Genomic DNA, 27,074 nt, shown 5'->3' with positions numbered 1-27,074 from the left:
TACTCCATCAACTGCAGTGATACAAATTTGTTCTGAGAATCTGAATATTTCTGCTGAACAACCTAAAGGACTGTGTTTGGCAGAATTACTTCATGTACTGAACTGTTTGATATTTTGTTTTATTTAAATAAATAAATCACAGATAAACCCCCACTATGTCAAAGTAATCTCATGAGTATTATCAAGTCAGGCATTCTGCAGTTAGGAAGTGCCAGAACTAAGTTGTCAGTGTAACCTGAATTCATTCTTCTTATGCATATACATTAGAATTAAATTATTACATCTTCCCCCTCCCCCCCCCCAAAATCCTTGCCAATTTAATTGAGGGCATAGAATTCAGAGTGCAAAGTTGATGAACAGCAATTAAATTTTGTTTTAGCTTCACTGTTCAGTGTGAATGTCTGTGATTTAATTACTGCATGCTAATCTAAACTTGGTTTTGGGCAGACTTACTATTTCTTCAAGGATTTTTCTGTTGTGCTCACTGGAGCATTTCGCAAATAACTAAGAATTTATTTTCACATCTTCCCTAGACAGGAAGCTATTTTGACACTTTTTTTTTTTAGACACGGCAAACTAATTCACAGAGGTATTAAAATAAAGAGTTGAAAATAATTCCATATTAATAATTATTTGACATTATGTGTTTTGGTGTCAAATCTGAGGTACCTGTAATTCAACATTACATAGTACTCTTTGGTCATATGTAGACTGAGTTAGTGACATACACATATTGCAGCACAGTGAAGATCCGTGTACCCAGTTGTCCATTTCAAGTACCTTGCAGGAGCACATTTCACATACAACTTTTTCCCTATGGATATCAAGATGTCAAGCATTTTGAAAGTTAGAATTAGGTACAAAATGTTTAAGTAAGGAAACCTTACATCTACCACTTCATAACTTTTGAGCATCTACCTTTGCTATCTGGCATGGTTCCTCTAATGCAGGTTTCTAAGAAGTCTCCTCTACAGTCTGATCCTTCACACACTCGTTATGTAGAAACAGGACAGGATTTTGCTACAGACTGGTAGCAGAAAATTTCTACATATTTATTTTGTTAGCATAAGCTTTCTGGAACCATTTCTCTTTGTAGGTGTAGTGGAGAACAGAGAAAGTAAATCAGATGAGAAAAAGCAGCTTTCAACTCTGGCACCCCTGCAAACAAGTCTTCTAGTTTTATCTGTAGTTCCACTACATTCCCTGATTCTTTAAAGCTGTCTTGGTAGTGTTGTCTCCTAACTTTTGCTGCTGTTGCTGTAAAAATATAGAAGCTTAGCTATAAGAAAACTTATATTACTAGAAAGCTGCTTAAGGCCTAGAACTGTTTTAAAGCCTATAATCGTGGGAAAGGGGTTTGTAATCAAGGTAATAGCTAACTGACCATGGCAATGTACAATGCTGCTACGTTCCTTGTACAGTCCCTACCCAACCAGACAATAGGCCCGGGAATATTAATCTTATGAAGTAAGTTGTAAGGGACAAGTGTATCCACAGCAAGGATACTGCGCATGCCTGCAAGAAGAGGGTCATCCAGCGAACACGGGTGTGAGACCACTGATGACCACCAGAGACCCCTGAGGACCACCAACTCAAATCGCTGAGCATGCGTGATGGGGAGGAGAATATGGAAATGGATTCTAAGAAATGATTATCATAGGACTGCCTTTTCTCAGAAAAATAATGAATATGTATATTTTGATTCTATATAACCTATATGTTGGTGATCACCTGGCATGCACGTTTGGTGGAGCTATTTCCCCCATGCATCCAGCGCTGCAATAAAGCAAACCTAGGGAAACTCACGTCTGGTAGAATTTTTCTTTAACAGTTGCTCTTGTCACTGTAATGTAAATATTCATTGTAGCTGCTAGGATGTCTCAGTGTGGTTTTCAAATCTGAGTCTGGTTTCATCAAATCTGATTGAAGAAGAAGAGTTATTCTATGAGTAGAAAGTGTGTTTAATGGATATCAGAAGTTTGAGAACTTTCTTTAGTATTAATTTTCAAAGAGTTCTAATGTCCCTGGAAAAGACAATTTCATTCTGAACTTCAGAGAAAGAACACCACAAAGGCTGTACACTAGCAATTGAGTTTTGCTGCTGACAGTGGAGCAGTAGAAATATCTGTCAATAAAGCATATAATCTTGGAAAACAAGACAAAATAGAGCGAACAACAACAACAAAAAAGTGGGAATAATTTAGAATACTTTAGGAGGTGTATTAGTAGTATATGCTAGTACTAATTTTTAAAAACATTCAAACAAAAAAAGACTTGGCACTGCAGGACTTTTTCCTGTTTTTAAGGTATGGTATTATACATGCTGGTGGCATAGGAAAGTACCTCAGTGACTGGATCCTTGAGGGGGAACCTGCATTTGACCTAATAGAATTAGATCCCAACCGGTATGGAAAGTGGACCACCACAGAATACACAGCAGCTAAAGCAAGAGAATCCTATGGTTTTAATAACATTGGTAAGAAGGTATTTTTTTAAATACATTTATATCCTGAAAATGGATTCCGACAAAGCCTGCCTCTGGATTTCTCTGTTTGTGTATATGTACTAATTTGGTGATGTACAGTATTTAGTATGCCATGTTTTTTTTGTCTGGGTTTTTTTTTCCCCCACTCTAGTTGGTTACCCTAAAGAAGAAAGATTTGCTGGGAGACCAACAGAAAGAACCAGTGGGCTGTATGATTTGCTGAAATCAAAATGTTCAATGGGCTTTCACGCAGGATGGGAGCAACCTCATTGGTTCTACAAACCTGGAGATGAGACTGGATACAAGTAAATAAAAGATTACCTCCCCCTCCCCGCCCCAATAAATTGTCATGACAGCAAGGGCTAGCTGAGTTAAATTTAATAAGAAGCATACATTTACCATTCGTTTCAGCTAAAGGTATCTATTAGGTAGATCTTCCATTATTGTTTTTTCTATTGTTTAGAATCCCTTTAATTCTGATAATGCAGACGTTTCAAAACACACATTGAGGTATCCTGTAACTCTTCTAGGTAGGGGTATCAGGGAACAGTCTAGTTCAAGGAAAAGATTAGAGAATAATTTGTTCATTATAAATTTGTATTTTTCTCCCTTTCTTATTATTTGATCAGCAACACTGATTATTTGATCAGTATAATGTTTTCGCAAAAAAGCTGATTCCTCTCTGTATAATTCTCAGGAAAGGAGAAGCCCACTCTTTTTTTTTTTTTCTTTTTTTTTTTCCTGTGCTGGCCTACCTAGTTACCTGTTTGCATCAGGGACCATCCAGCAAATAACATTTTCCATAGGCATACTGGAGTCCCAATCTAAATGGGGCTCATAAAGTAATAAAGAGACACACTCTGCTGTTCAGAAATAAAGCCTTTGACACCTTAAACTCAAATAAATGATTCAGCAACAAAGTATGCTGTAAATTTACACATGACAGACTACTACTTCGAACATTTGAACAGTTCACAGTTTATTGTACAAAATGGTTGATAAAATATCAACCTATATCTTTCTCTGTTGTTAAAGGATTTTAATAATTAAGCTGTGTTAGACCAAGAAAAATGTTGTGTAAGCTGCCTACAATTAGGAAAGTCTATATCTTTTGAATGATAATTAAACTGAAGAAACTGAAGACTACATTTTGCTGAAAAGAGCACAAAATTTCCAAATTGTGTTTTATGTGTGTAAATGCTCTGTTTCAGACCCAGTTTTCGGCGCACAAATTGGTTTGACCCTGTGGGTCGTGAGTATAAACAGGTTATGGAAAAAGTCGGTGTGATTGACCTGTCACCATTTGGCAAGTTTAAAGTAAAAGGCACAGATTCTGTTAAGCTGCTGGATCATCTATTTGCAAATGTTGTTCCAAAGGTAAATGGGACAGTGATAAATGTTTTAATGTAGGATTTAGACAAACGAGATCTGTTTCAGAAATGGAAAATGAGGCATAATATCATTGCCATATCTTTCAGATACCAAACACTCAGATCCTTTGGAGAAATTGCTGTGTTGGGAGATGTATTTCATTTAGTTAAGAATAAAGACAGTGGAGTTTATTCTACAGTAGCCCCACACAGAAGTCCCTTTTGGCACAAGTCATTGAATCATAGAATGGTTGAAGTTGGAAGGAATCTCTGGAGATCACCTTGTCCAACCCCCTGTTCAAGCAGGTCACCTGGAGCTCATTGCCCAGGACTATGTCCAGATGGCTTTTACATATCTGCAAGGATGAAGACTCCACCAGCTCTCTGGGCTACCTGTTCCTGTGTCCAGTCAAAGGACACAGTTCCTGTGTCCTTTACAGTAAAAAAGTGTTTCCTTGAAACACGGGACCTTCTGTGTTTCAAATTTTTGTCTAAAGAAGTCCAAGTGAATATCACCTAGAATTCTTCTACAGTAGAACTAGAATAGCTTGGCAGCTGCCTGCCTAAAACTGTGCTGTACTGTGGCAGCTTCAGGCAGCAGAGGAGAGCAGTGGAAGGTGCTCTTGCCTGACCTTAGCAGGATGTTGTATTCTTCCTGGATGCCCAGAGGAACAGTTTTGTTGTTTTGGATTTTTTTAATGTGACCCGTGGGTTTTTTCCACTCCCTTCATACTGACTCTGTTTTTCAGCAAGCTGCCTGAAGCAGGCAGTGTTGTTGAATATTCAGGATATTCAGCTTTCAGCTCACATCTGTCCTTTCTCCACAAGTGTGGCTGCTCTCAGATCCTCAGAGTATTATCCTGTTTTCAGAAATGGCACACTGTGACAAACTACCCCAGGTTTCTTACTCTTCGTCCTCAGTTTATGATAGTACTCCATGAGTCCATTTATATTCCTTCTTTGTCAACCACTCTCATCTAGTATTTTTAACTTCAGAGATACACCTCCAGCAAGCAGATGTTCCTTTCCGAAGTGCTATAGCCATGGAGTTTGCTCATTTCAGCACATCATTTTATTAAGTTTTTGCTGTAGATGATGGTTTTAGCTGCTTCAGACAGCAGAGGGAGGAAGCATAGGGAAACAGTAAGTACACTGAGACTATAGTTACAAAGGTAGATAACTTCTCAGAGGTCAGAGCCAACTGAACGGGAATGCTGTACACAAGAATGGTGTCCTATAGTTTTAGGAGAAAGAAGAACCTGAATTGCCATGTAGTCACATTTTTTTCTGTATTAATTTTGTGATAGCAATATAGATTAAAAATTTGTCTTCTTTCTAGCTTGGGGTAGAGGTGGGGTAACTCTGTCATCAGTGGGCATGGATAACGCTTGCTGAATATATTTATGTGGTCGGCGGAAAGCAAGATTAAAGAGAAAATTATGAGAACATAGCGAGTGTTTTCTATGGAGTTTAATAAGTGTTGCTAAGGGGAAGAAGAAAGATAGCAAAATAGAATGAACAGTTTATAAGTCCACTTTTAAAAATCCAGCATTCACAACATTTGATTTCTTTATGCTGTCTGATTATTGGTACCATTCATGCTTGCCTGCATCATAAAATAATTGAGTGAAGTTACTGGAGATATACTTGTATCACAACTAGGTTGAGTGTGACTACCGTCAGATCCTGAAAATTCAGTTATGTGCCTGTAATATGCCAGTAATTGTATTAATGTAACATGACCTTGCAAAAGAATGTTAATATCTGCAATTTTTTTCCCTTTTCCATTCATTGTCTGGAATCTGGGCACTGACCGGGTGATTGACAAGGTTCTTATGAAAGCAGAGTGAAATAAGAGAGATTAAATTCTGCCTCTGGAATCAGACCAGCACAACAGCTATGGCACAGTTACATTTCTGTTTGTATGGATGATGCCTGTATGAACATGTATATGTTTTATGGTCACAGCTAAGTAACTGTTATTAGAAATTTTGCCTCTAGAGATCACATTTCTACACAGAATCCAATTCAAATGTACAGAGATGTAGATTCATAGGCAGCAACTACATAAAACATAAAAGCATGCATAAATCAGGGCCACAAAAGCATAAGCCAGCTCAGTATTTCTTTCTTTAATGTAAGGGGCAAAGTAATGTTATCCTTATTCACATGAATTGAAAGCCGTATTCACATGATTGAAAGAGAATATTTATGTCAATAACACATAGAATTTTTTATTCTGATGATCAGAGAACAAACTGAAATTGACTGAATTTACATTGAAAAAGCATTCTTAAATCAAATGTAGCTTAAGAACACCTTGTGTAATACACAATTAACAAATGTTTATAAAGGTCTTGATTTATCTCATTTCAAAATTTTCAATTTTTTTCTATGAAGAAAATAGTGACATTTCCACTGTAAAACTTAAGCTTGGCCAATAGTGTATCTGTCTGCTCCTATTATGACATAGCAGAACAAACATAAAAATATTTTTCTTTCAAGTAAAGACTTATTTCCATACATTTCATAATGTTTAAGAATTCAAGGGGTTTATTTTGCATTCTTAATAATTGCAAATTTTACTCTGTAGGTGGGTTCCACAAATATAAGCCATATGTTAACACCGAGAGGAAAAGTTTATGCTGAGCTAACAGTCTCTCAACTGTATCCTGGAGAATTTATGCTTGTAACTGGCTCGGGGTCAGAACTCCATGATCTGAGGTTAGTTTATTTTTGACACAGTAAGTACATAGTGCTATACAATCACATTAATATAGAAACTTTTTTACTAAGTGCCAAATTCTTAATTATTACTCAACAAATATTTTGCTAGGTTCAAGCGAATTCTACTTATTTATTGATTTTGGTTTCTTAGAAACTTGGCTGAGACAAATCCTGAAGTATAAGCAGTCACATATTGGATTATTGTTGGTGTAAAAAGATGGAGAATATACTGATAGTTATGTAACATACTTTAGTGGAAGTAGTTCTTGTTTCGTTGTTGAACCTATTTGTGTTCAGCATTGTATGGTGGAACACAGCACAGTTGTTCCTTTCTAATGTTTTCTCTTACGCAAAAAAGAAAATTGGCTTTAAACGTGGATGACCCCACAGGCACTGACCTGTCCAGTATAGATGGGTAGTGCAGTCTTCCTGATACTGCGATAACATTTTCTGCTGTGGGCTCTGGGGTCACAAAGCAAAATAGCAGAAAGAAAGGAGGTAGAAGCAGTTGCAGAATGACTTGGTTAAAATGCTTTTCACAGGTGAGCATTGGAACTGACATTTCTAGTGCTGTAAGTGGCTGAACATACATACAAAGAAAAATAATTTTGCTACAGGAGATTGCTGACAAATCAGTTATTAAAAATTAATCAGCACATAAAAGGCTGAAATTTGCTATCCCAACACATGATGAATAATGTACTGTTTCATAACAGTCACATGGGAATCAGTAGGACAACTGGCACATTCAGGAACCAAATGGCAGAACCAGACCTAATGCATTTACTTTTACAGAATTTCAGCAGTCTTGTTTGGTAGTCCCCTGTGCCTGAGATCTTTTAACACTGCTTAACAAAGTAGTACTTTATAAGATTTTTAAATATACTCCTTTCATTTATTTTGTGAGCTCCCTGAAAGACAATACGCAGCTGATATTTTTGATTAAATCAACACTCAAAACTGAACTTCCTGCCAATACTTTAAATACTGTATTCAGGAAAGAACAAGCCTGGTTGTACATTTCTGTTGACAGAGGAATTTATTTTGAGATTTTTTTATGTTCATTGTGTTTATTGCTTACTTTTTTCTATGTTGACTTTTTATTAACACTTTCCGGATCAGAAGGCAAATATGTATTCATTTCTATGCAACCACTTCTTTCTCTTATCTTGAAAATATTGTTCCACGCATTTAAATTCTCTCCTTTCCTGTCTGTATCCCAGATGCCTGTGTTCCTACACCAGTATCTCACCAGAAAACACTGTTTAACATCAATGGTGGATTTGACTTTCTAGTGAGGTGCATACTTGCATTGGTTTTGAGAAGGTGTGGTACTGGGAGCTGCTGGGAAAATGAACATTAACAAAAAATTATTCCTTTTTAATCTTTATCTAAATCAGTTATTTTTCATAAAAAAATAACATCACTGTTTTGTTTTACATGCAGATGGATAGAAGAGGAAGCAACAAGAGGTGGATATAAAGTTGAAATAGAAAACATGACAGATGATATGGGAGTACTTGGTGTAGCAGGTCCATATGCCCGACAGATCCTCCAGAAGTTGACAAGTGAGGATCTCAGTGATGGTTCGTTTAAGTTTCTCCAGTCTAGACATTTGAAACTTTCTGATATTGCTGTTACTGCCATTAGGATATCGTACACAGGTAAGCAATAGAGAAAACAGACTCTTAAGGAAAGAGGCAATAAATAAAATAAGTGTAACTAAACTTGGAAAATAAATCTCATTTATTCATAAGCAATAGGTTCATCACATTTTATACACAAATGCATGAGGAAATGCATCATACTGATTTTTCAAATGTGATCTGGTCAGGGTCTGTGCTGAGTTTTCCAAGACCTTTTTCTCTAGAATACCCTATACTGTAAATATTTATTTTACAGAACAAAAGGCCAGTTCTGATAACCTCTGTGGTATTTGCTGCAAAACCAACGTCAAGAATTGTTTTTGGATTACCATATATTGGTGTCTGTCAGGTGCCTTGAAAATGTAACACTGTAATGCTTAGTATTTGTTTTTCTCAGTTACTTTTTTATTTTTATGTCTGTCTCTACTGCAAGGGACTGAATTCAGACCATTCTGAAGGAGCTGAAGTCCTTCTCTTTCTGTTGTACTAAATATGATACAATATACTCTTTTTTATGCTTACAGAATCATAGAATCATAGAATGGTTAAGGTTGGAAGGGACCTCAAAGATCATCTAGTTCCAGCCCCCCTGCTGCAGCCAGGGACACCCTCCACTAGACCACATTGCCCAAATTCTCATCCAACCTGGTCTTAAACACTTCCAGGGATGGGGCCTCCACAACCTCTCTGGGCAACCTGTTCCAGTGCCTCACCACCCTCACAGTAAAGAATTTCTTTCTAACATCTAATCTAAATCGACCCTCCTTCAGCTTGAACCCATTACCCCTTGTCCTGTCACTACAGGATGCTTATTTGTACTCAGTTATATTTGCTGTTCACTTGCCAAGTCATTATCTGTTTATAACGCCCTTAAGCTTCATCTGTCATTGTGACTTTGCTACATGACCTTTTCGTATCAGTTATCTGATCCCCCCCTCACCCCCGTCCTGGATTTCAGTTAACAGTTTAAATTAGAATAATAGTACCACTGCTTAACATCCAGGGCATAAATCGTCTGGTGGTTCTTGCAGGGAATTAGGCTTGATATATGATAGCAGAAATGACCCTAGAATGTGAATTAACACAGCATTGATCCCCACTTGTTACCAAGAATGGGACTATATTTATTAGGACTGTTTCATTGTTGAGCTGATGAAAGCATTAATCTTGTTTGTATAACAGGTGAATTGGGCTGGGAGCTCTATCATAGAAAAGAAGATTCAGTGGCTCTTTACAGTGCAATCATGGAAGCTGGCCAAAAAGAGGGAATCGACAACTTTGGAACATATGCTCTGAATGCTTTAAGGCTGGAAAAGGGTTTCCGAGCCTGGGGGGCAGAGGTCAGGAAATATAACTTCTTTATTATTCTTCCTCTTTATTTTTTTTATTTTATTATGACTATAAAGCTTTTAGTCAGAGCTAGCTCAGATAGTATTTCTTCCATTTTCTCAATTCAGCATGAAAAGAAAATTTACCTTGAGCAGGAAAAGCTGCAATAATTCTGAACAGTGTTTTTTCTAAATAAAAATAACTAGTATACTCCATTGCACTGCTGGCAGAGACACTTATTTTGATTCATTGAGGTTTTTCCCTCTTGTGTATAACAAAATTATGAGGGTTTTGCTGAGCTCTCATGTTTTAAAGTCAAAGGTTTGGCTGATAGATTCTGAAAATGTTTTATTTCTGTATTAACTATGTCATGAGAGGCCATTTATTCTTGCTTCATAATGTATTTGGAACTTTTTCATTTCCCATTAGCTTGTTTCTGCCAAATTTGCTCATTCACAATATAGAACTACTCAGGGGGTGTAGAGAATGTGGGGAAAATCAGTACAATTTCTGCTTACCTGAAATTTTTCCTAATTCCTTTGAAAAGGAAAGAACTCAGGAAGGTGAAATGGTGGGCATTTAGGACTCCTTTGCCCAGTGATAATTATTTTCATTCTTGTTTCAAATGCTGCCTAACAAATCATTCCCTCTACACCTAATGCGAAGTGGTAAATAAAATTGGGTTTGTGTTTTATTTTCCTCTCCAGCTAAGGCATTCTGCTGTGTTGCAGTTAATGTGCATACCTCAGTTATTCAATCTTCTGCAGGTTCCATTCTGCTTTGATGAAAAGTCTTGTTTCTTACCAAAATGTGTGTTTACTTTGCATATTGAAACTTAGATGAATGATTTACATGTCTATATATTAGACATAATAGTAGATATTCTGTTGAAATCACATATAGGAAGCATACAGTGTATTTAAATGGAAGTTGCACATATGCAATGTGGAAGACATTGACCTGAGAGTAAACAGAAGGCTGCATGGAATAACTAAATAAATACCCAGCAACCCGAAAGCTATGATAGCCCATCATGTACGGATGGTGAATTTATTTTTCTGTTTAACAGATGAACTGTGACACTAACCCCTTGGAAGCTGGACTGGAATACTTTGTAAAGCTAAACAAGGTATGTCTTATTATTTTAAAGTTTTCTATTATGCCCAAGGATATTCCTTTAAGTGTTAGAAAGGAAAAATGTAATTATCTGTAAAATAAAATAGGTTTAGAAAATGAAGAAGCAACTTTTTTTTTCACTGTATGTAAGAATGATTACTTAAGTACCAATTTGTTTTTAAAAGTTTCATATTTTTCCATGGTTCTTGCTAATGAAATTACACATTAGGTCAGGATGTTACAAATACTCAAAGTTGTCTACATGAAAAATAACTTTTTGTGATTTCTTTTTGTAGAGAAATTTGAGTAATGTCCTTTTGTAAGCATACAGTATCTATATATAAGCTGAGCAAGCCTCTTCATGTTGTGAAAACATTTTACCTGCTTATTCTTTTTAAAGGATTTGTCTGTAGGATCATTTTCCCTGGCTACCACTCTGATACAGCAATTACTGAAAAAAACAATAGATTTTTCAGAAGAACTGCTGACTGACAACTTGGATATGAGTCAAATATAAGTTAAATTAATATCTTGGTTAAAAAAATAATAACAATTACTTATCCATAGAATTCCTGAAGAGGTCGTCTGCTCAAAACTTGTTCCTGCCTAATTTGAAGTTTAGAGAATTGGACTAGTTGAATTTAAATATGCAGTAAAAATGAAAAGATGTTATTCTATTTTCTTTTATCAGCACTCCCATTTTCTTATAGTCATATTTTAGCAAATCAAACTCTGTTATAGTCTAATAGGTACAGAAATTCCTTGTAATTCTCTTTTCTGGTCCAAATGAAGCCCAAACCAAGTGTCCTAACGCTGTCAAATAGAGGGCCTTTCCATGAAACCTGGTGAAATTGTTTCCTGTGCAGCTCTAATGTAATCTGTTGCTACCAATAGCCCATCAACTCAAACAGCAGTTGCCTGCCCAGTGCATGTGAAGTTTCTAATGTAAAAAATCTGTTCCTATACATTTCAACCTAAATGAGGAGGTATTTCTGACTTAATCTTTTGCCTCAGTTTTCATCTGTAAAATAGAGAAAGTGCCAGCATTTTTACATGAGATCAAGGAGAAAAAACAATGCTTGTGAGACATTTCATCTTTACAATGATGTAATGTGATATACAGACAAATTCTCTTCTTATTTATGTTTCCTTTATACCTGAAAGGGTAATAAATCAGATAATAAGTGACCCTTGATATTTTTTGCCATGTTATGTGTAGGCATTGTGGAACTGATAAAAAGAATACCAAACCTTAAGTTACAGCTCCAAATAAACAGCAAATCTTAAACTTTGAGTAGGCAAGAATTATGGAGGCATGTTAAACCTAAAACTGTACTTTTGTCTTTATGAGACAATTTCACAAACAGTAACAGGGATGAACCCAGGAAAATGATTTTCCTCTCCAGCTGTTGAACATGTCCATAGGTTGTTAAAGTTTTTCAACCTGTGCAGGATTGATAAAACATTCAGGTTTGTCCTAATCTAACATCAGTGTGTGCTCTAGCATGAAATACAAGTTCTAAACGTCTTCTCGCCCAACTATGGAGCTCATCCACTGGAAGGCAAGGTGCTTCCAGGGATGTCAATGGCAGTTCCTACATGTAGAGCTGTCTCCATTGGGTACTGTAATTTTGCCCTCATCAGAGAAAATGATACATTCAGGGGAAATACAGAATTTTATGGAATAGGATTATGTTGTATTTCACTCATCAAGGACTTTCCCACCTTGAGGAGAGCATTAGCAGGATTATCACAGAATCACAGAATGGTAGGGGTTGGAAAGGACTTTTGGAGGGGAGAATGCAATGATGCAATCAAAATTGCTACTGTTACTAGTTTTTCTTTCCAATTTCATGTGATACATCTGTTTGGGTTTGGTTGGGGGGTTTGGGGGGGGGGGTGGGGTTGGGTTTTTTTTAGTATAAGCAGGAAAGCAGCCAAAGCAGGGAAAGTTGTTGCTTGCCAAGATGCCCATGCAGAACATGCAAAGGCACTAATGTGAATGAAGCATTTGATTATCGTTCTGCACACTTCTCTGCATGGTTGAAATGTAGGGTTGGAACAGCCTTCTGGAGCACATATTCACATTGTAGATGAATGGGCACGGAATGAATCTCCAGCACAGATGCAGGATGTCACCCTTAAGCATTTGTCAGTTTAGCTGAACTCATGTGAAAAAGGAAATAATCAATGTTTATTTGTTAACTTAGAGCAGTTGTGGCTGTGTATTGACACTGCAGAGACACCTAAGCTAACTCAGATGTTGGAAGTGGTTTAAACACTGTAGCATGAAGCACAATGTGAGATTATTTACTCCTCTTCTTGCCAGCTTGGGGCTGTGAGTCCCAATTCCCTGCCTCTGGTTTTGGTGTCTGTTCGGCATGGCATAGGCCTTAGAATTCCTTAGAGGCCACCATGATTGAAGACAAGCAAAATAGTCTGTTATCGTCTGCTTCTATTGTCAAGGAAACTTTCTGTAAAAAAAGGGGAAAGAGGATACAAGCTATAAGCAATGGATACTTAAATCTGACAGATGTTGGTCCGTAGCGTTACTGACAGGGATTGTTCCTTTAAGCATGCGCCCCCAACTGGGGAAAGTGCTGATTTCTGTGTAAATTAAAACCAAAATGCACTGTTCGGTTAATTACTATAGTGCTTCTTACTGTGCAGCAAGCAGGAGAGATAGCTTAAAAAAAAAAAAAAAGGCAAAAAGACTTCAGCATAAGTGAATTTTGAGTGATATGTCATGGAAAATGTAAACCATTCCTAAACAGATTAAAGTGAATGAATGACCAAAGGCCAGTGAAGGTAATACAATCAAAAAGTTTTTTAATTTCCATGAGAGGGCATTCAAATATCTGGGCAATAAATACGAAAAGGTGGAAATTCTCAATAAAATCCTGGTATTTCTCTGTGTTTATGAAGTTTAGCGTATGCATCATCTTCAGGTACATCTTCAGGTACACATGGACCAGTAATTTTTCTGTGATGAGTAACAGGAAAAACTCTAAAAAGCTTAAGTTAACAATTTTTTTTTCTTCCTCACAGTCTATTAAATTACAGCATGACAAAAAGTAAGCCTATTTCCTCAGGATTTCTGTGGCAACTTTCATTTTATCAGTAATGCTAAAGAGATGGTATTGTTCTAGGTGGTTTCCTCTAGATTCTGCTTCATACTGCCTTTTTTCTCTAATGTTGGTGTTAGTTGCTTCCCTGCACAGACGATCACATCCTTGCTGTGACTAAACCAGAGTGGGGGGACAGTAACTGAATTAATTTCTAATTTAGAGTATACATTGTCTTTATAACTTCACAACAAAATCTGTCTGGTTTTGGCATGGGATTTTTTTAAATACCTATTCTCTTTCTTTTGTTTGTTCATTTGTTCTCACATTTAATAAGTTAGACAAGTTGTTAGATAGCCTTATTCACTAATACTTTCATCTCATGAATAAGCACTCTGCTACTAAAGATACAATAGAGTCCTAATGGTCTCTGTGGCAGGAAATTCACAGAGTATCTTTAAAGAAGAAAAAGTTGCAATTTTCTTTTCTCCACATCCCAGAATATTGTTTTAGTTCTGCTATACATTTGAACTTTCTCAGGTTCAAGTGCTCAAAGGTATAGTATATCACCTCTGAATGCTTTCTGTTTTTTAAAACCCTGGTTTAAATTTAATCGCTTTTTCAAATACTATCACAGAAAAAGATAAGCAATCACCAGATATTAATTTACTCCAGACCTTTGTTCTATGGCAGAATTAACTACATCTGTGTTTACCTTGCCATATGTATAAAAATTTCATGTGTGGAATTACGAAGACCTCCCAGTCCTGAAGATCCCACAGTCTCCCTGGGCAGTCCATTCTAATGATTCGCTATCCTTATGTTGGAAAATGTTTTCTTGCTACACTTTAAACTTATCATTAGTTATTATGTTCATTATTGACATACAGAAAAAAAAATATTCCTTATTTCAGAAGCTGCTTGCATCTTCAAAGCCTGCTAGCATGCACCTTTTCAGTGCTCGGAAGTGATTGATTATTTTTAGCTAATTCAATAGTCTTAAACCAGCCTATTTTTCTCCTGAGCTTAATGGACCGTAAGTCCCAATAAAACTTGATGCTAGAGTGAAACACCTCCATGTCGATTTGCATAGCTCACAGAAATAAACGCTTTCAGAAGGGTTTTCCGTGTGAACGCAGTAGTGCCAGCAAGTCATCAAGAGCTACAAAGTTCCATAATAACTCTGTTTGTGACTTGTTTTGCTATATCCAAGACTGCCATCTCCTGGGCACTCTCTATGCAGCAACAGCTTACTGCTATTTCGGAAGAAAATGCAGTAGATGATGGAAACCCATTGAGACTCTGCTCTAGTGCACTCTCCCAGGCTGGGATCTGAGTACTTAGCTAAGACTTAGTGTTTGTTTCCTTTAGGAGAAAATACCATTACCAGAGACAGTGTTTCTTTGTTGCAGCCCTGTTTATTTACTGGGGCAGTTTCTTGGTTCTCCATTCCAAGCTTTTTTTTCTGTACTATACAATACCCAAAATCTCTCTCCCTTTGCTTTTTCTTAGGTCTACTCTACCAGCACCTTTTTTTTTTTTTTTACCTTCTTTGTTTTCTGCTCCTTTCCCTGTCTGCTTTTCACTATTTAATGTCTTATATCCACCAACCCTACTCAGTGGCTGCCTGCATTTTGATGTCAAAAAAAGCCTTTCAGACTACAAGTCCTACCTCATCTTCTGACTGTGTCATTGGATTTCTGAGGTGACTTTTGCTATTACACCTATTAGACACATGAGCATTTCATTGCTTCCTTATTCATTATGAATAGAAGTTGTGTCATGCCCATCAACTTCACCCAGATGGATGTATGACTTAAATCAAAGATACAGTCCTTATGCATTGATCTAACATACACATAAGTTATCTCATGGGAAACTAGGATGAGTAGGTGTAACACTGTGCCTCAAACCTTTTATTCCTTTGGTAGCAGTTCAATCTTACAGATTCATGCCTTTCTCTTTCCAGCTGTTTCCCTCCTGTTCACTCTGCCAGAACTGCCGCTCAGTTGTCAGTCCAACTCATTGTGTTACCATGGTCTAAAGGGATACGTCCTGATTTATTAAAGCACAAAATGATGAATATTTTTAGGGAAAAGGCTTTTTTTTTTTTTTTTTTTTCATCATTTCACAGGTAGTTTGGAGAAAGAACACCAAAAATGTTAAACTGGCACATTTAATATCTTTATCAATGATGTGGACAAGGGGATCGAGTGCACCCTCAGTAAGTTTGCAGACAACACCAAGCTGGGCAGCAGTGTTGATCTGCTGGAGGGTAGGAAGGCTCTACAGAGGGATCTGCACAGGCTGGATCAATGGGCCGAGGCCAACTGTATGAAGTCAACAGGGCTGCATGCCAGGTCCTGCACTTGGGTCACAACAACCCCAGGCAACCCTACAGGCTTGGGGAAGAGTGGCTGGAAAGCTGCCTGGCGGAAAAAGACCTGGGGGTGTTGGTCGACATCCAGCTGAACATGTGCCAGCACTGTGCCTAGGTGGCCCAGAAGGCCAACAGCGTCCTGGCTTGTATCAGAAATAGTGTGGTCAGCAGGACCAGGGAAGTGATCATCCCCCTGTACTCGGCTCTGGTGAGGCCGCACCTTGAGCACTGTGTTCAGTGTTGGGCCCCTCACTACAAGACAGACATTGAGGTGCTGGAGTGTGTCCAAAGAAGATCAGTGGAGCTGGTGAGGGGTCTAGAGCACAAGTCTTATGAGGAGCTGGTGAGGGAACTGGGGTTGTTTAGCCTGGAGAAAAGTAGGCTGTGGGGAGACCTTCTCGCTCTCTATGGCTACCTGACAGGAGGTTGTAGCCAGGTGGGTGTTGGTCTCTTCTCCCAAGTAACAAGCGATAGGACAAGAGGAAATGCCCTCAAGTTGTGCCAGGGCAGGTTTGATATTGGATATTAGGAAAACAATTCTTCACTGGAACAGGCTTCCCAGGGAAGTGGTTGAGTCACCATCCCTGGAGGTATTTAAAAGACATGTAGATGTGGTACTTAGGGACATTTGGGCATGGAAGTGTTGGGTTTATGGTTGGACTCAATGATCTTAAGGGTCTTTTCCAACCTAAATGATTCTATGATTCTAATTGCAGAGAGCACGCCTTCCAAAAGTGAGCACTGGCAGAATTTTCAGTCCTGCCATGGGCCTCCAGGACTCTAGGCACAACCACTACTAAGCACTAGGTGGAGGGTGGGGAAAGTGGCAGAAAGAAAGATGTACATGCTGGTTCTGGGTCTCTGCAGCATTGCAGCATGTGTAGTCATTTATATCATCTGTGTAAAAATGCTACTGTTCTGATCTGGTGACTCTGCACTTTGATGACACAATATCTGAAGTGTTGATAAGGAGCGATATGAAATCAAAACCTTTCACCTGCAGGAGAGTCATAGTGAGTAGGGGTAACCAGGAAAGCAACCACTTGTAACCATTTGTTTGTGTTTTTCTCTTTTTATTTCTTTTTTCTTAAGCAATCACTGATTTTAAAATGGGAGCTTTGTTTGCAGTACCATAGCAAATGATTAATTTTTATCTTCTGACTTCTAAAATCTTAAATAGGGCGTAGTGGGTGAAATACCTGGCACTTGCTATCAAGGTCTTCTGGGAGCACTGCTCCAACTTGATGCTAGACAGGCTGACCTGCAAGAGTTTCTATAACTCACCCTTATTGCCATTGTCCACCCCTCCTTCACTTTCTTCAACTTGCATCCCTCCTGTTCTGAGGGGAATGACTACAGTAGTGATCTCTGACCCCACTCAACAAACTGGTAAAAGGTTGGTTTTTTGTGCCATCTCTACTCAACGCAAGAAAAGGATGAGGAGGGAAAAGAAAGAGCACAGACTTTAGTGAAGAAGGGATAAGGAGCCTGGGGGAAAGCAGAGGGATCTGAAAAAGGATGGAAAGGTACTAGTGTGGTGGGTTGACCCTGGCTCGGGGCCAGGTGCCCACCAGAGCCACTCTATCACTCCCCTCCTTCACTAGACAGGGGAGAAAAAGTACAATGAAAAGCTTGTGGGTCAAGATAAGGACAGGGAGAGATCATTCTCTAATTATCGTCACAAGCAAAACAGACCGAACTTAGAGAGAGAATTCATCTAATTTATTACTAAGCAGAACAGAGTAGAGGAATGAGAAATAAAATCAAATCTTAAAACACCTCCCCCTACCCCTCCCATCTTCCCAGGCTCAACTTCACGCCCAGCTTCAACCTCCGCCCCCCCCAGCGGCACAGGGGGGACGGGGAGTGGGGGTTACGGTCAGTTCATCACATGGTGTTTCTGCCGCTCCTTCATCCTCAGGGGGAGGACTCCTCTCATCGTTCCCCTGCTCCAGCATGGGGTCCCTCTCATGGGAGACAGTCCTTCACGAACTTCTCCAACGTGAGTCTCTCCCACGGGCTACAGTCCTTCATGAACTGCTCCAGTGTGGGTCTCTCCCACGGGGTGCAGACCTTCAGGAGCAAACTGCTCCAGCATGGGGTCCCCCACGGGGTCACAAGTCCTGCCAGCAAACCTGCTCTGGCGTGGGCTCCTCTCTCCACAGGTCCACAGGTCCTGCCAGGAGCTTGCTCCAGCCTGGGCTTCCCACGGGGCCACAGCCTCCTTCAGGTGTTTCCACCTGCTCCAGTGTGGGGTCCTCCACGGGCTGCAGGTGGAATCGCTACACCCCCTCATCCTCCCTCCATGGGCTGCAGGGGGACAGCCTGCCTCACCATGGTCTTCACCACCGGCTGCAGGGGGATCTTGCTCTGGTGCCTGGAGCACCTCCTGCCCCTCCTTCTGCACTGACCTTGGTGTCTGCAGAGTTTCTTACATCTTCTCACTCCTCTCTCTGGCTGCAAAAGCTCTCTCTAACTGTTTTTCTCTTTCTTAAATATGTTATCACAGAGGCGCTGATTGGCTTGGCCTTGGCCAGCGGCGGGTCCGTCGTGGAGCCGGCTGGCATTGGCTGTCAGACACAGGGGAAGCTTCTAGCAGCTTCTCACAGAAGCCACCCCTGTAGCCCCCCCCGCCCCCCCGCTACCAAAACCTTGCCACGCAAACCCAACACAGCTAGGTATTTGAGAGGGAGGAAGGGTACTTCTTTTTCCCCCTCTCTCTTTCATTCCCAATTTGTTATGCCTATAATGTATTTATTCAGTGTAATTTTCCACCTAAATCCTGTCCCCATCCAAATTAAAATTTAAGAGTGGAACCATATGCTTTTGTTAACTTCATTTGATGTCCAGACAGTCATAAACCAGAGATTTATTCCATAAATTTGTACAGAGTATGAAACACATTAGAAAGAATCTGCTATGATTTTGTTATCTGTGTAAAATGCACACCTAGGTCACTCCCAGTGTGTTTGTTTCGCCATGTAAAGTAATTAGCACCCACTGAGCTAGGAATTTTGAGCCAAAATAGTTCAATGATTTATCATTTTCTTGTATCATATCAATTTCTTAGAGCTGGCTGTTTGCATACAGGAAGGGCTTGGGTGGACTGAATAAGAGGTGCAGTCATACGTACTGACTGGCCACATCTCCCTTAGAAAACTGTTTTGTGTGGTGTGAACTGTAGCTTTGGTTTGCTGCAGAAAAAGAAACTTGTCAAATATTTGCTACCTGTGGAAGAAAATGATCTTCATTGTTACACTGATGAGAGGGCTATCATTTGGAGTGTTACCCTGAAATTATTCAAGACCATCCAAATACAAATAATTCATTTCAAAACACCACATTGGTGCTGTCTCCACTGTGTTGTATTGTGATGGTTATAGCACATCGCCATGCAGCTGTTGGTGCTGCCTTGCTCATTTGGGTGGCTTTGTGTACATAATTTAGCTGTATGTCTGCAGCCATAAGTAGTATACCAAATAAATTACAGCATTTCATTATTAAGAGATTTGTATATCTTTGCTGCCAGTTACTGTTGAACAGATATGATATTTTTCTTCCTAGATACCTAGACTTTATTCTGCTAAACTGCACAATCAAAAAAAAAAAAAAAAAAAGGAAAAGAAAAGAAAAAAGAGAAAGTTTTATAGGTAATTTCTATTCCTTTGCTGTCCTTAAACCACAAAAATTTTTTACAGAGGATTAGGATCAGGATCTGTATGCCATTGAAAGCCAAGCACACTTGAAACACAGTGAGTTAAACTTTTCAGGGTACATCACTGTGCCTAAAAAAATGACTTGATTTGTTAATGTCTCCTGAGTCTTAAAACAAAAAAGAAAAAAAAGGTTTATCTTGTGCTAGCAAATACATGATAACTTACACAAGCTAAAAGCCTGGTGAGGACAAGGGTGAGGCAAATACGTATGTCTGATATGTTAATAGATAAGATAATCAATGGCTCCCTTTAGCTGTATGCTAAATGAAAATCTTAATTGATTTCTCTTTATGATATGATTTTCCATTGTAATCTATATGTTAGGTAACACAAGTAAAAAGCACAGCCCATCTTTTCTGGTTTTATCTGGTGAACTGCACTCACATTAAAGAATATGAAGCTAAGCAGTAGATAATTGTCTTTATCTTGTATCTAAGAAGTGTTTTTATTTTATGTGAAAAACATTACATCTGCCAAATCTTCTTGCTTTGGGAGCTTGTGCCAAGATAATGGAAAATCTTCGGTATTCTAGGTTTAGCTTATTAGGACTCTCCTTACTCTAAGTAGTAACAGTTTTACCTTGTTACTACATATCAAGTGATTATTTTTTTAAAACTAAGACAGTAAGAGCAGCTTTAAATTTGTTAATTGTTTGAGCTTGGAATTGTTTAGGGTTTTCCTTTGTTTCTGTTCTTTTTCTTCTGTTTTGGGGTGGGTTTTCTTTAGTATTCTTTTACTGAATTATACTGTTTTGAATGGGATTTTTTTCTTGCCTTATATTTAGTGTCACAAGCTAAAACAAATAGAAGCAATACCCAAACTGACTATTTTTCTCCTAGAAACAGGCAGCAGTTGTTACCAAGAATAGCCAGGCTGGGTTTGAATGAATCAGTTTCCAAAATGCTGTTTCAATTGGAATGAACTACCTTATGCACACACACTCATAAATCAAAAATGATTAGTGGTGGAAATGTGCTTAGTGTACAATTGACATGGATACCCATGAACTGTAAAATAAAAAGACTGACCTGGTCAGATTCATATGGTTAGAATTTCTTAAGTTGCTTTAAATATTTAAAAAATATATGTATACACATGTTTTTTGCAGTTGTACATCATATCTACACATAAATTTTCATACCTACATTTTTGTCCATGCTTATATATGTATGTGTGTGTTTATGTCCATATACACATATAGATACACACACATTTTTGCAGAGCGTGTGTATATATATTTTTATATATGTGTGTATATTTTGCAGACTTTAAATTCTAGGTTACCTCTTGGTTATTTTTTTAGGCTGTGATTCTAAAATGGCAAGAATGTTCTTAACCTTCAAGAAGGAAAATAACCATTACATGAAATCCCCCAAATCCATTTCCAGTTAGCTTAAGAACTATAGTGATTTATTCCAGGTGGCCAAAAGCCTGGCCTAGTTAAAATTAATTGGGTAAGAATTTATGTTTGTATCTGTAACAAACAGGCAAAGAATGATCCAGAGATACATAGATTCTAAAGCCTGCTAGCTGCTTGCTCTAATGGTTTCCATATCTAAAAGGTAATTAAAAGTGGAAGTCAAAATTATTTTCGCTGTCAACCTCAAGGTTCCAGTAATTAGTGTATTAACAAGAGTCAACTGTCATCTATACAGTTAATCTGGAAGTGACCCATAAAAGAAGTGTGCATCTGTTACCAGATTGTACTCGAGGCTATGATTATGATTGCTGCATTAACCTTTATGGCAACTGGTTTTCCATTTCTAAATTAGGAAATAATAGAAGAATAAATTAACCAGAAATCTTTAATTTACAAAAAAAACCCCAAAAACCTCAACAAACCAAACCACCACAACAAACCCAAGCATGAAAATGAGAAGTGTTTAATAAGGCTTTAATCTCTCTCTGCGTGTATGCACTTAGAAGTGTCTGAATACTCCAGAAAAAAGGAACCATGCCCTCAGTACAGCGATAGCTACATCAGTGCTGTATGATATGGCATTCACAAAGTCACCAATTACAATTCTTTCCTTTAGAAAATTTGATAGTGACTTGGCTGAGGAAAAGGGCACAGTAGAAGAATGTTGTTGGAAGCTGGTTTTGACAGACACCTGTCTGTTGCCACTCATATGTTACTAAGAGACCTAAAAATGGGAATTCACAGACATTCATACTGCTGGTTTAGATACCTTAGGGTATCAGTAACATCCACATTGCATTGGCAAATATGACACAGGACTGAAGGGAGACCTAACCACTTCCAGAGGAGCAGCTGGAAGACAGAAGGCCCCAGGGTATATGACCTGTATTTGAATACTTGTGTGTAGTTCTAAAGTTACATTCCTCAAGACTAAATACCAGATGCTACATTACCATGTATAGGAAGGAGTTGATTCAGTGCTAAGCGTAAGTGTATAATATTTACTTCCTTGGTATTTCTGTGTGTCATGCAAAGCATTTTATTTTGTGTGTCGTGCTGTGGTATACAGTCTTATTTGTCCATCAGTGGACAATGGAAGAGCTACTGATGTCATCTATCTGGACAAGAAGGAAGAAATTTTTTTACAATGAGGGTGGTAAAACACTGGAACAGGTTGCCCAGAGCAATGTTGGATACCCCATCGCTGGAAACATTCAAGGCCAGGTTGGATGGGGCTCTGATCAACCTGATCTTAGTTGAAGATGCCCCTGCTCATTGCAGGGGGATTGGACTAGATGATCTTTAAAGGTCCAACCCAAACAATTCTATGATTCTGTGATTTGCATCTCTGGTTGTAGGTGTTTCCTTTCATAGATGTTCCTGTGTAGTAGAAATGTAATTCTATGAAAAGTGAGAGGGAACTACCAGTAGCTGGTTATTGTGTGGTCTGAGATCTTTGCTTTATGTTTTCCAGCAGTATCTTGAAAGTGATATTTCAAAATTAATCCTCATAGTCCCTTCTTTTTCTGATATGGGCAGTATTTCATGCTGTCTTTTCTCAAAGGGGGCCATCTATGATCCTGATGTGCAGTGTCTGCCTTATCCTCAGCTGGTCCACCTTGATTTTCAGACTAACTGCTTCGTAACTGGTTCATAAGCATTCTTCTGCAACAGCTTACAGAGTCTCACTTTCAAAGTTGAAAAACTGCTCATCACTTCAGTAATTTCTTTTGAGCCTACACATATACATATATGAACCTGAACAAGAACTAGAGAAATAAGAACTTATGAAATAACTGCATAATAATCTATTCCAAGTACAAGTATAATATTTGTCATTCTGGCAGTGCAATAATTCTCTGCAGAAATTAAAGAACATTACCAGAAATAGTATTTTTGATGTCTTTCACAATATTTCCCTTCTTTTGTCTTAAACACTCATCAAATAAATATAATTCCCACTTCAGACCTACTAGAGCTGTCACAGTGTCCTAAGATCAAGTGGCTTAAAATAGCTTTCACTGCTACTCATCTTCTCAGCAAAAGCTGCATAGTTAGAGGACCTTGTAACTGCTGTTTGGTTTCTTGCCCATGGGGGCAGGCTGGTGTGGATCTGGCAAATTCATTGAATACAAATCTTTTGTTCTGCCAGAACTATACCTTTAAAGAAGAAATTAATAGGCAGAACTTGTAAGCCACTGCTCCTAATATTTACTGCATACTTATTAGCAATAATGATATCCAGCCTGATTACTATTTCATCTTCTTGTCCAAACTCTCAGTGTCTTTGAAAGAGGCTTTCTCTTGGTTCTTGAGGCATTCTGTCCAGGACCACAAAGTTTGTAACAACTCTTCTTTCTATGCTTTCTTTTTCCAATTTATTCTCTACCTAGCAAACTAAATAAGGAAGTTGTCTGAGTTACATTTAAGACTTAGGAGATAGCAGTGTGAGACAAGAAGATTCTCAGTTACTGGTAGGTAAAATAAGCTCACATATGTGAACCTGGCCATGGTATCAGGCCAGCTCAATGGAATCAGCTCAACATTATCACATACAATAAATACTCTCTTATATATCCTTTAGGATTCAGAGACTTACTGATAGCTCCCCACACACACTTATCACACATTTATGCAATCTGCTTCTAGAAATATGAGAATCTGCTTGTAGCTTTTGGGGCAAGCTGAAAAAGGGAACTCCAAATGATAATATTATTCTTTAACTAACATGCTGCATTATCCCATAAAATGGTAGTTATGGGAAAAATACATACATAGCATAAACCAAGAATATGCAGCAAACTGCCATCTCTGCACCCTGGCAGAAACACCAAAGTGGAATAGTAACAAGTTAGTATCATGGTTGCTGATGGCATCAAAAAGGATGTGTGTCTACACAAGGAAGCCAGGGCTTTAGGATTTGGGTGTTGGTGTTCCAGATTTTTTATAGCAACTGAAACGAAACATAGTCTTCTGGCTCACAACATCAACTGGGCAGACAATCTTGTAACACATGTCTCACTACATATGTATTTCTACTACACTTGGAATTATGGATATTAAGAGACTGAGATCGAGAAAAACTAATATACTCAATAAAGTTACCTAAATATAATGTATCAGTATAAAAACACCAAGATACAAGATATAATATCTGTCAAAGATTTGATTTAATCTATATTTCATACAGAATACTTAAGTGATAGGAAAACAAATGAAGACAAATTTAAACACTTGTATCTCTAAACTTTTTGCAGAACCCAAATAACCATATATCATCATTATCTTCTGGGTTTTTTAGCCAGCAGACTTTACAGGAAAGCAAGCACTGAAGCAGATTAAAGAAAAGGGGCTCAAACGACGACTCGTATATCTCACCCTGGAGACAGATAATGTCGATCCAGAGGGAAATGAAAGTGTGTGGCATAATGGCAAGGTAGGGATCATTTTACAAGAAACTAATGTTAATTCTCCATGAACAGAATCTAACTTTGTGTTTCAAGTATAAGTGCATTCATTTTGTTTTACTGGCACAGAACAATTTGAAGCTATGATAACCATTTTCTAATCTTCAAGCAGGAAGAAAAGACTAACTAAATATCTACAAAGAAAACGTGAAATACCATTGAGTCACAGAAACTAGAGTTGGAATAGACTAAAGTATTAACTCATCCATTCTCTTCTCCTGCAAGTTCACCATTGTCCTAACAACACTTCTGCTATTCACTTAAAAGAAACAAAACGACAGCTAAGTTTAGGCCTCCACACCAGCACAGATTACATACTGAAACACCCACTAGCAGTTAAATTATTGTCTATAACAAACATATGCATGTATATAGTGTTAGTTCCAGTGGAAACTTAATTGAACACAATACGAATAGACTGTTTTTTCAAGAAGCAAAGACTTCCCAGTTTAAGGTGATATCACCCACAGTAGAAAATATTATGAACTGCATGACACACTTGAAACTTGCTTGATGTTGGAAGTGTATACACCAAAACTACTATATGATATGTATAGTTGTTGGGTTTGTTTGCTGGTTTTTATTTTAAGAAAACCTCACTGCATCTTGAAAATAAAGATAAATGTTTGTGGTTTTTTTCAGGTTATCGGCAACACCACATCTGGAAGTTTCAGCTACAGTGCTCAGCAGAGTCTGGCTTTTGCATATGTTCCCATAGAACTCAGCAAAGTTGGACAGAAATTGGAAGTTGAACTTTTAGGAAAAAATTATCCAGCAACCATAATACAAGAGCCTCTGGTGCTGACTGAACCAACGAGAATACGCCTTCAGAAAAAGGGTGAAAGTCCAAAAATATAAACACAGATGAGGATAGAGCAAATTTTGCAGTAGGAAATAGTTCCATTGATATGCATGAAATTGAGAGAAACAAACTACTCAGATTCGCTAATTGGTAAACACAAGATCCTCGTTGCCATACATCAGTGAGAAATCCGATGGTGGTACCCTCTTGCTTCCTTGTGTGGGCTATTCGCATTACAGATTTAAGCACAGTTTGTGAAACTATGCATTCCCCTTTCTCAGTATCACTTGTGAGTAGAAAGTGGCAGGGAATGAGCAGATCCTTGATTCAGCTTGCTCTCACATTGGCTGGCGGATCTGAATTAATGCAGAGGGGAAGAATGCTCTTGGTATTGGCTAATAGCAAATTTTTCCTCCTCCTTGACACTCACAGTTCCTCCTCTGCCTGTCCTCAGGGTAAAGTAGCTTATCCTGGCTCCTTACAACATGACATTGCAAACTCCTCATTAAAATAATATCACTTGTTCTGCACAGAAATGCTTCCTAAGGGATTGAAACAAATACCAGCAATCATTAAAAATAATAAAGGCAATATTAAAGGCAAACTGAGCTGTTAACATTTTTTACCAATGTGTCACCCTGGCAGAAATTCTTACAGATCAAAATCTGGTTCTTTTAAATGAAACAGTTATAGAAAGCTGATTCTTCATTATTTTGTATGAATCACCTGGTAGGTTGCATGTAAAATTCTACAATATACAGGATGTTACTGCTCAATTTTGAAGAGAACTTAAAGTACTATATGATAGATTTACTGTTCTAAATCTGAAGAGCTAGACTGACATCAGAGAACTTAAGTTCTTCCTCTTCGTGTTGATTATAGATTGAACGGCAGTAATCTGTTGTTGTTACACAGAAAAATTAACAATGAAAAAATATAATTAAATCCACAGCACAGGAGCTTTAGTCAGTGTTAAATATTCCATAACAAAATAAGCAGGATTGGGATAATGCAAATGGTGGGAACACACTAAATTATTAAAACACTCTTCTGAGTTCCATAATATGCTCAATAATTCTTTTGAATGAGAACAATGTCACAATTTCCCACTTACAAAGAGTAACACTCCCCTTTAGGCTATAGATAAACCTTTTCAAAGTACATATGAATATGAAAGATGTCCAAAATGTACTTTCTCCAAAGGAATTGGTGCCTTTAAATCTTCAACAAAGAAGCAAACATATAAATAGAATATACCTGGAGAAACACAATTTGAATAATGAACTCTTGCTAAATAAGCTGACATTGCATTGTGCTGTTCTGAATATCTTTTACAAAGCAGGTCAAAATAAAATATACAAACTTTGGCAGGTTTGCCCATAGTATGATCTTGAGTGAAAAATCCATGCAGAAATTATTCGCTGTTATGATTTCATAAGTGATTTAGTTCTACTTTGCTGAACCAACCAGAGATGTTACTTTTTCTAAAGGTAACATTATTTGTAATGAGGCAGTTAGCCACTATGTTTCCTTGAGAATTTAAGAAATCTA

General features: G+C 38.0%; 1 protein-coding gene across 1 annotated transcript in view; it reads left to right on the top strand.

Annotated features, from left to right (window-relative positions):
• Positions 1 to 26,127, top strand: part of DMGDH (dimethylglycine dehydrogenase) — a 48,904-nt gene extending 22,777 nt beyond the window's left edge. Inside the window, exons 8-16 of the mRNA XM_075740282.1 lie at positions 2,307 to 2,476; positions 2,637 to 2,790; positions 3,697 to 3,862; positions 6,449 to 6,579; positions 8,029 to 8,246; positions 9,411 to 9,568; positions 10,627 to 10,686; positions 24,556 to 24,690; positions 25,364 to 26,127. Of these exons, the coding sequence (XP_075596397.1) occupies positions 2,307 to 2,476; positions 2,637 to 2,790; positions 3,697 to 3,862; positions 6,449 to 6,579; positions 8,029 to 8,246; positions 9,411 to 9,568; positions 10,627 to 10,686; positions 24,556 to 24,690; positions 25,364 to 25,579 (1,408 nt within the window). The 3' untranslated portion in view covers positions 25,580 to 26,127. The remainder of the gene's footprint in view (positions 1 to 2,306; positions 2,477 to 2,636; positions 2,791 to 3,696; positions 3,863 to 6,448; positions 6,580 to 8,028; positions 8,247 to 9,410; positions 9,569 to 10,626; positions 10,687 to 24,555; positions 24,691 to 25,363) is intronic.
• The last annotated feature ends 947 nt before the right edge of the window (positions 26,128 to 27,074 follow it).

This window comes from Balearica regulorum, chromosome Z (genome assembly GCF_011004875.1).
Source record: "Balearica regulorum gibbericeps isolate bBalReg1 chromosome Z, bBalReg1.pri, whole genome shotgun sequence".
Lineage (NCBI taxonomy): Eukaryota > Metazoa > Chordata > Aves > Gruiformes > Gruidae > Balearica > Balearica regulorum.
Note: the sequence above shows the minus strand (reverse complement) of the source record. Positions and strands in the feature narration are given on the sequence as shown.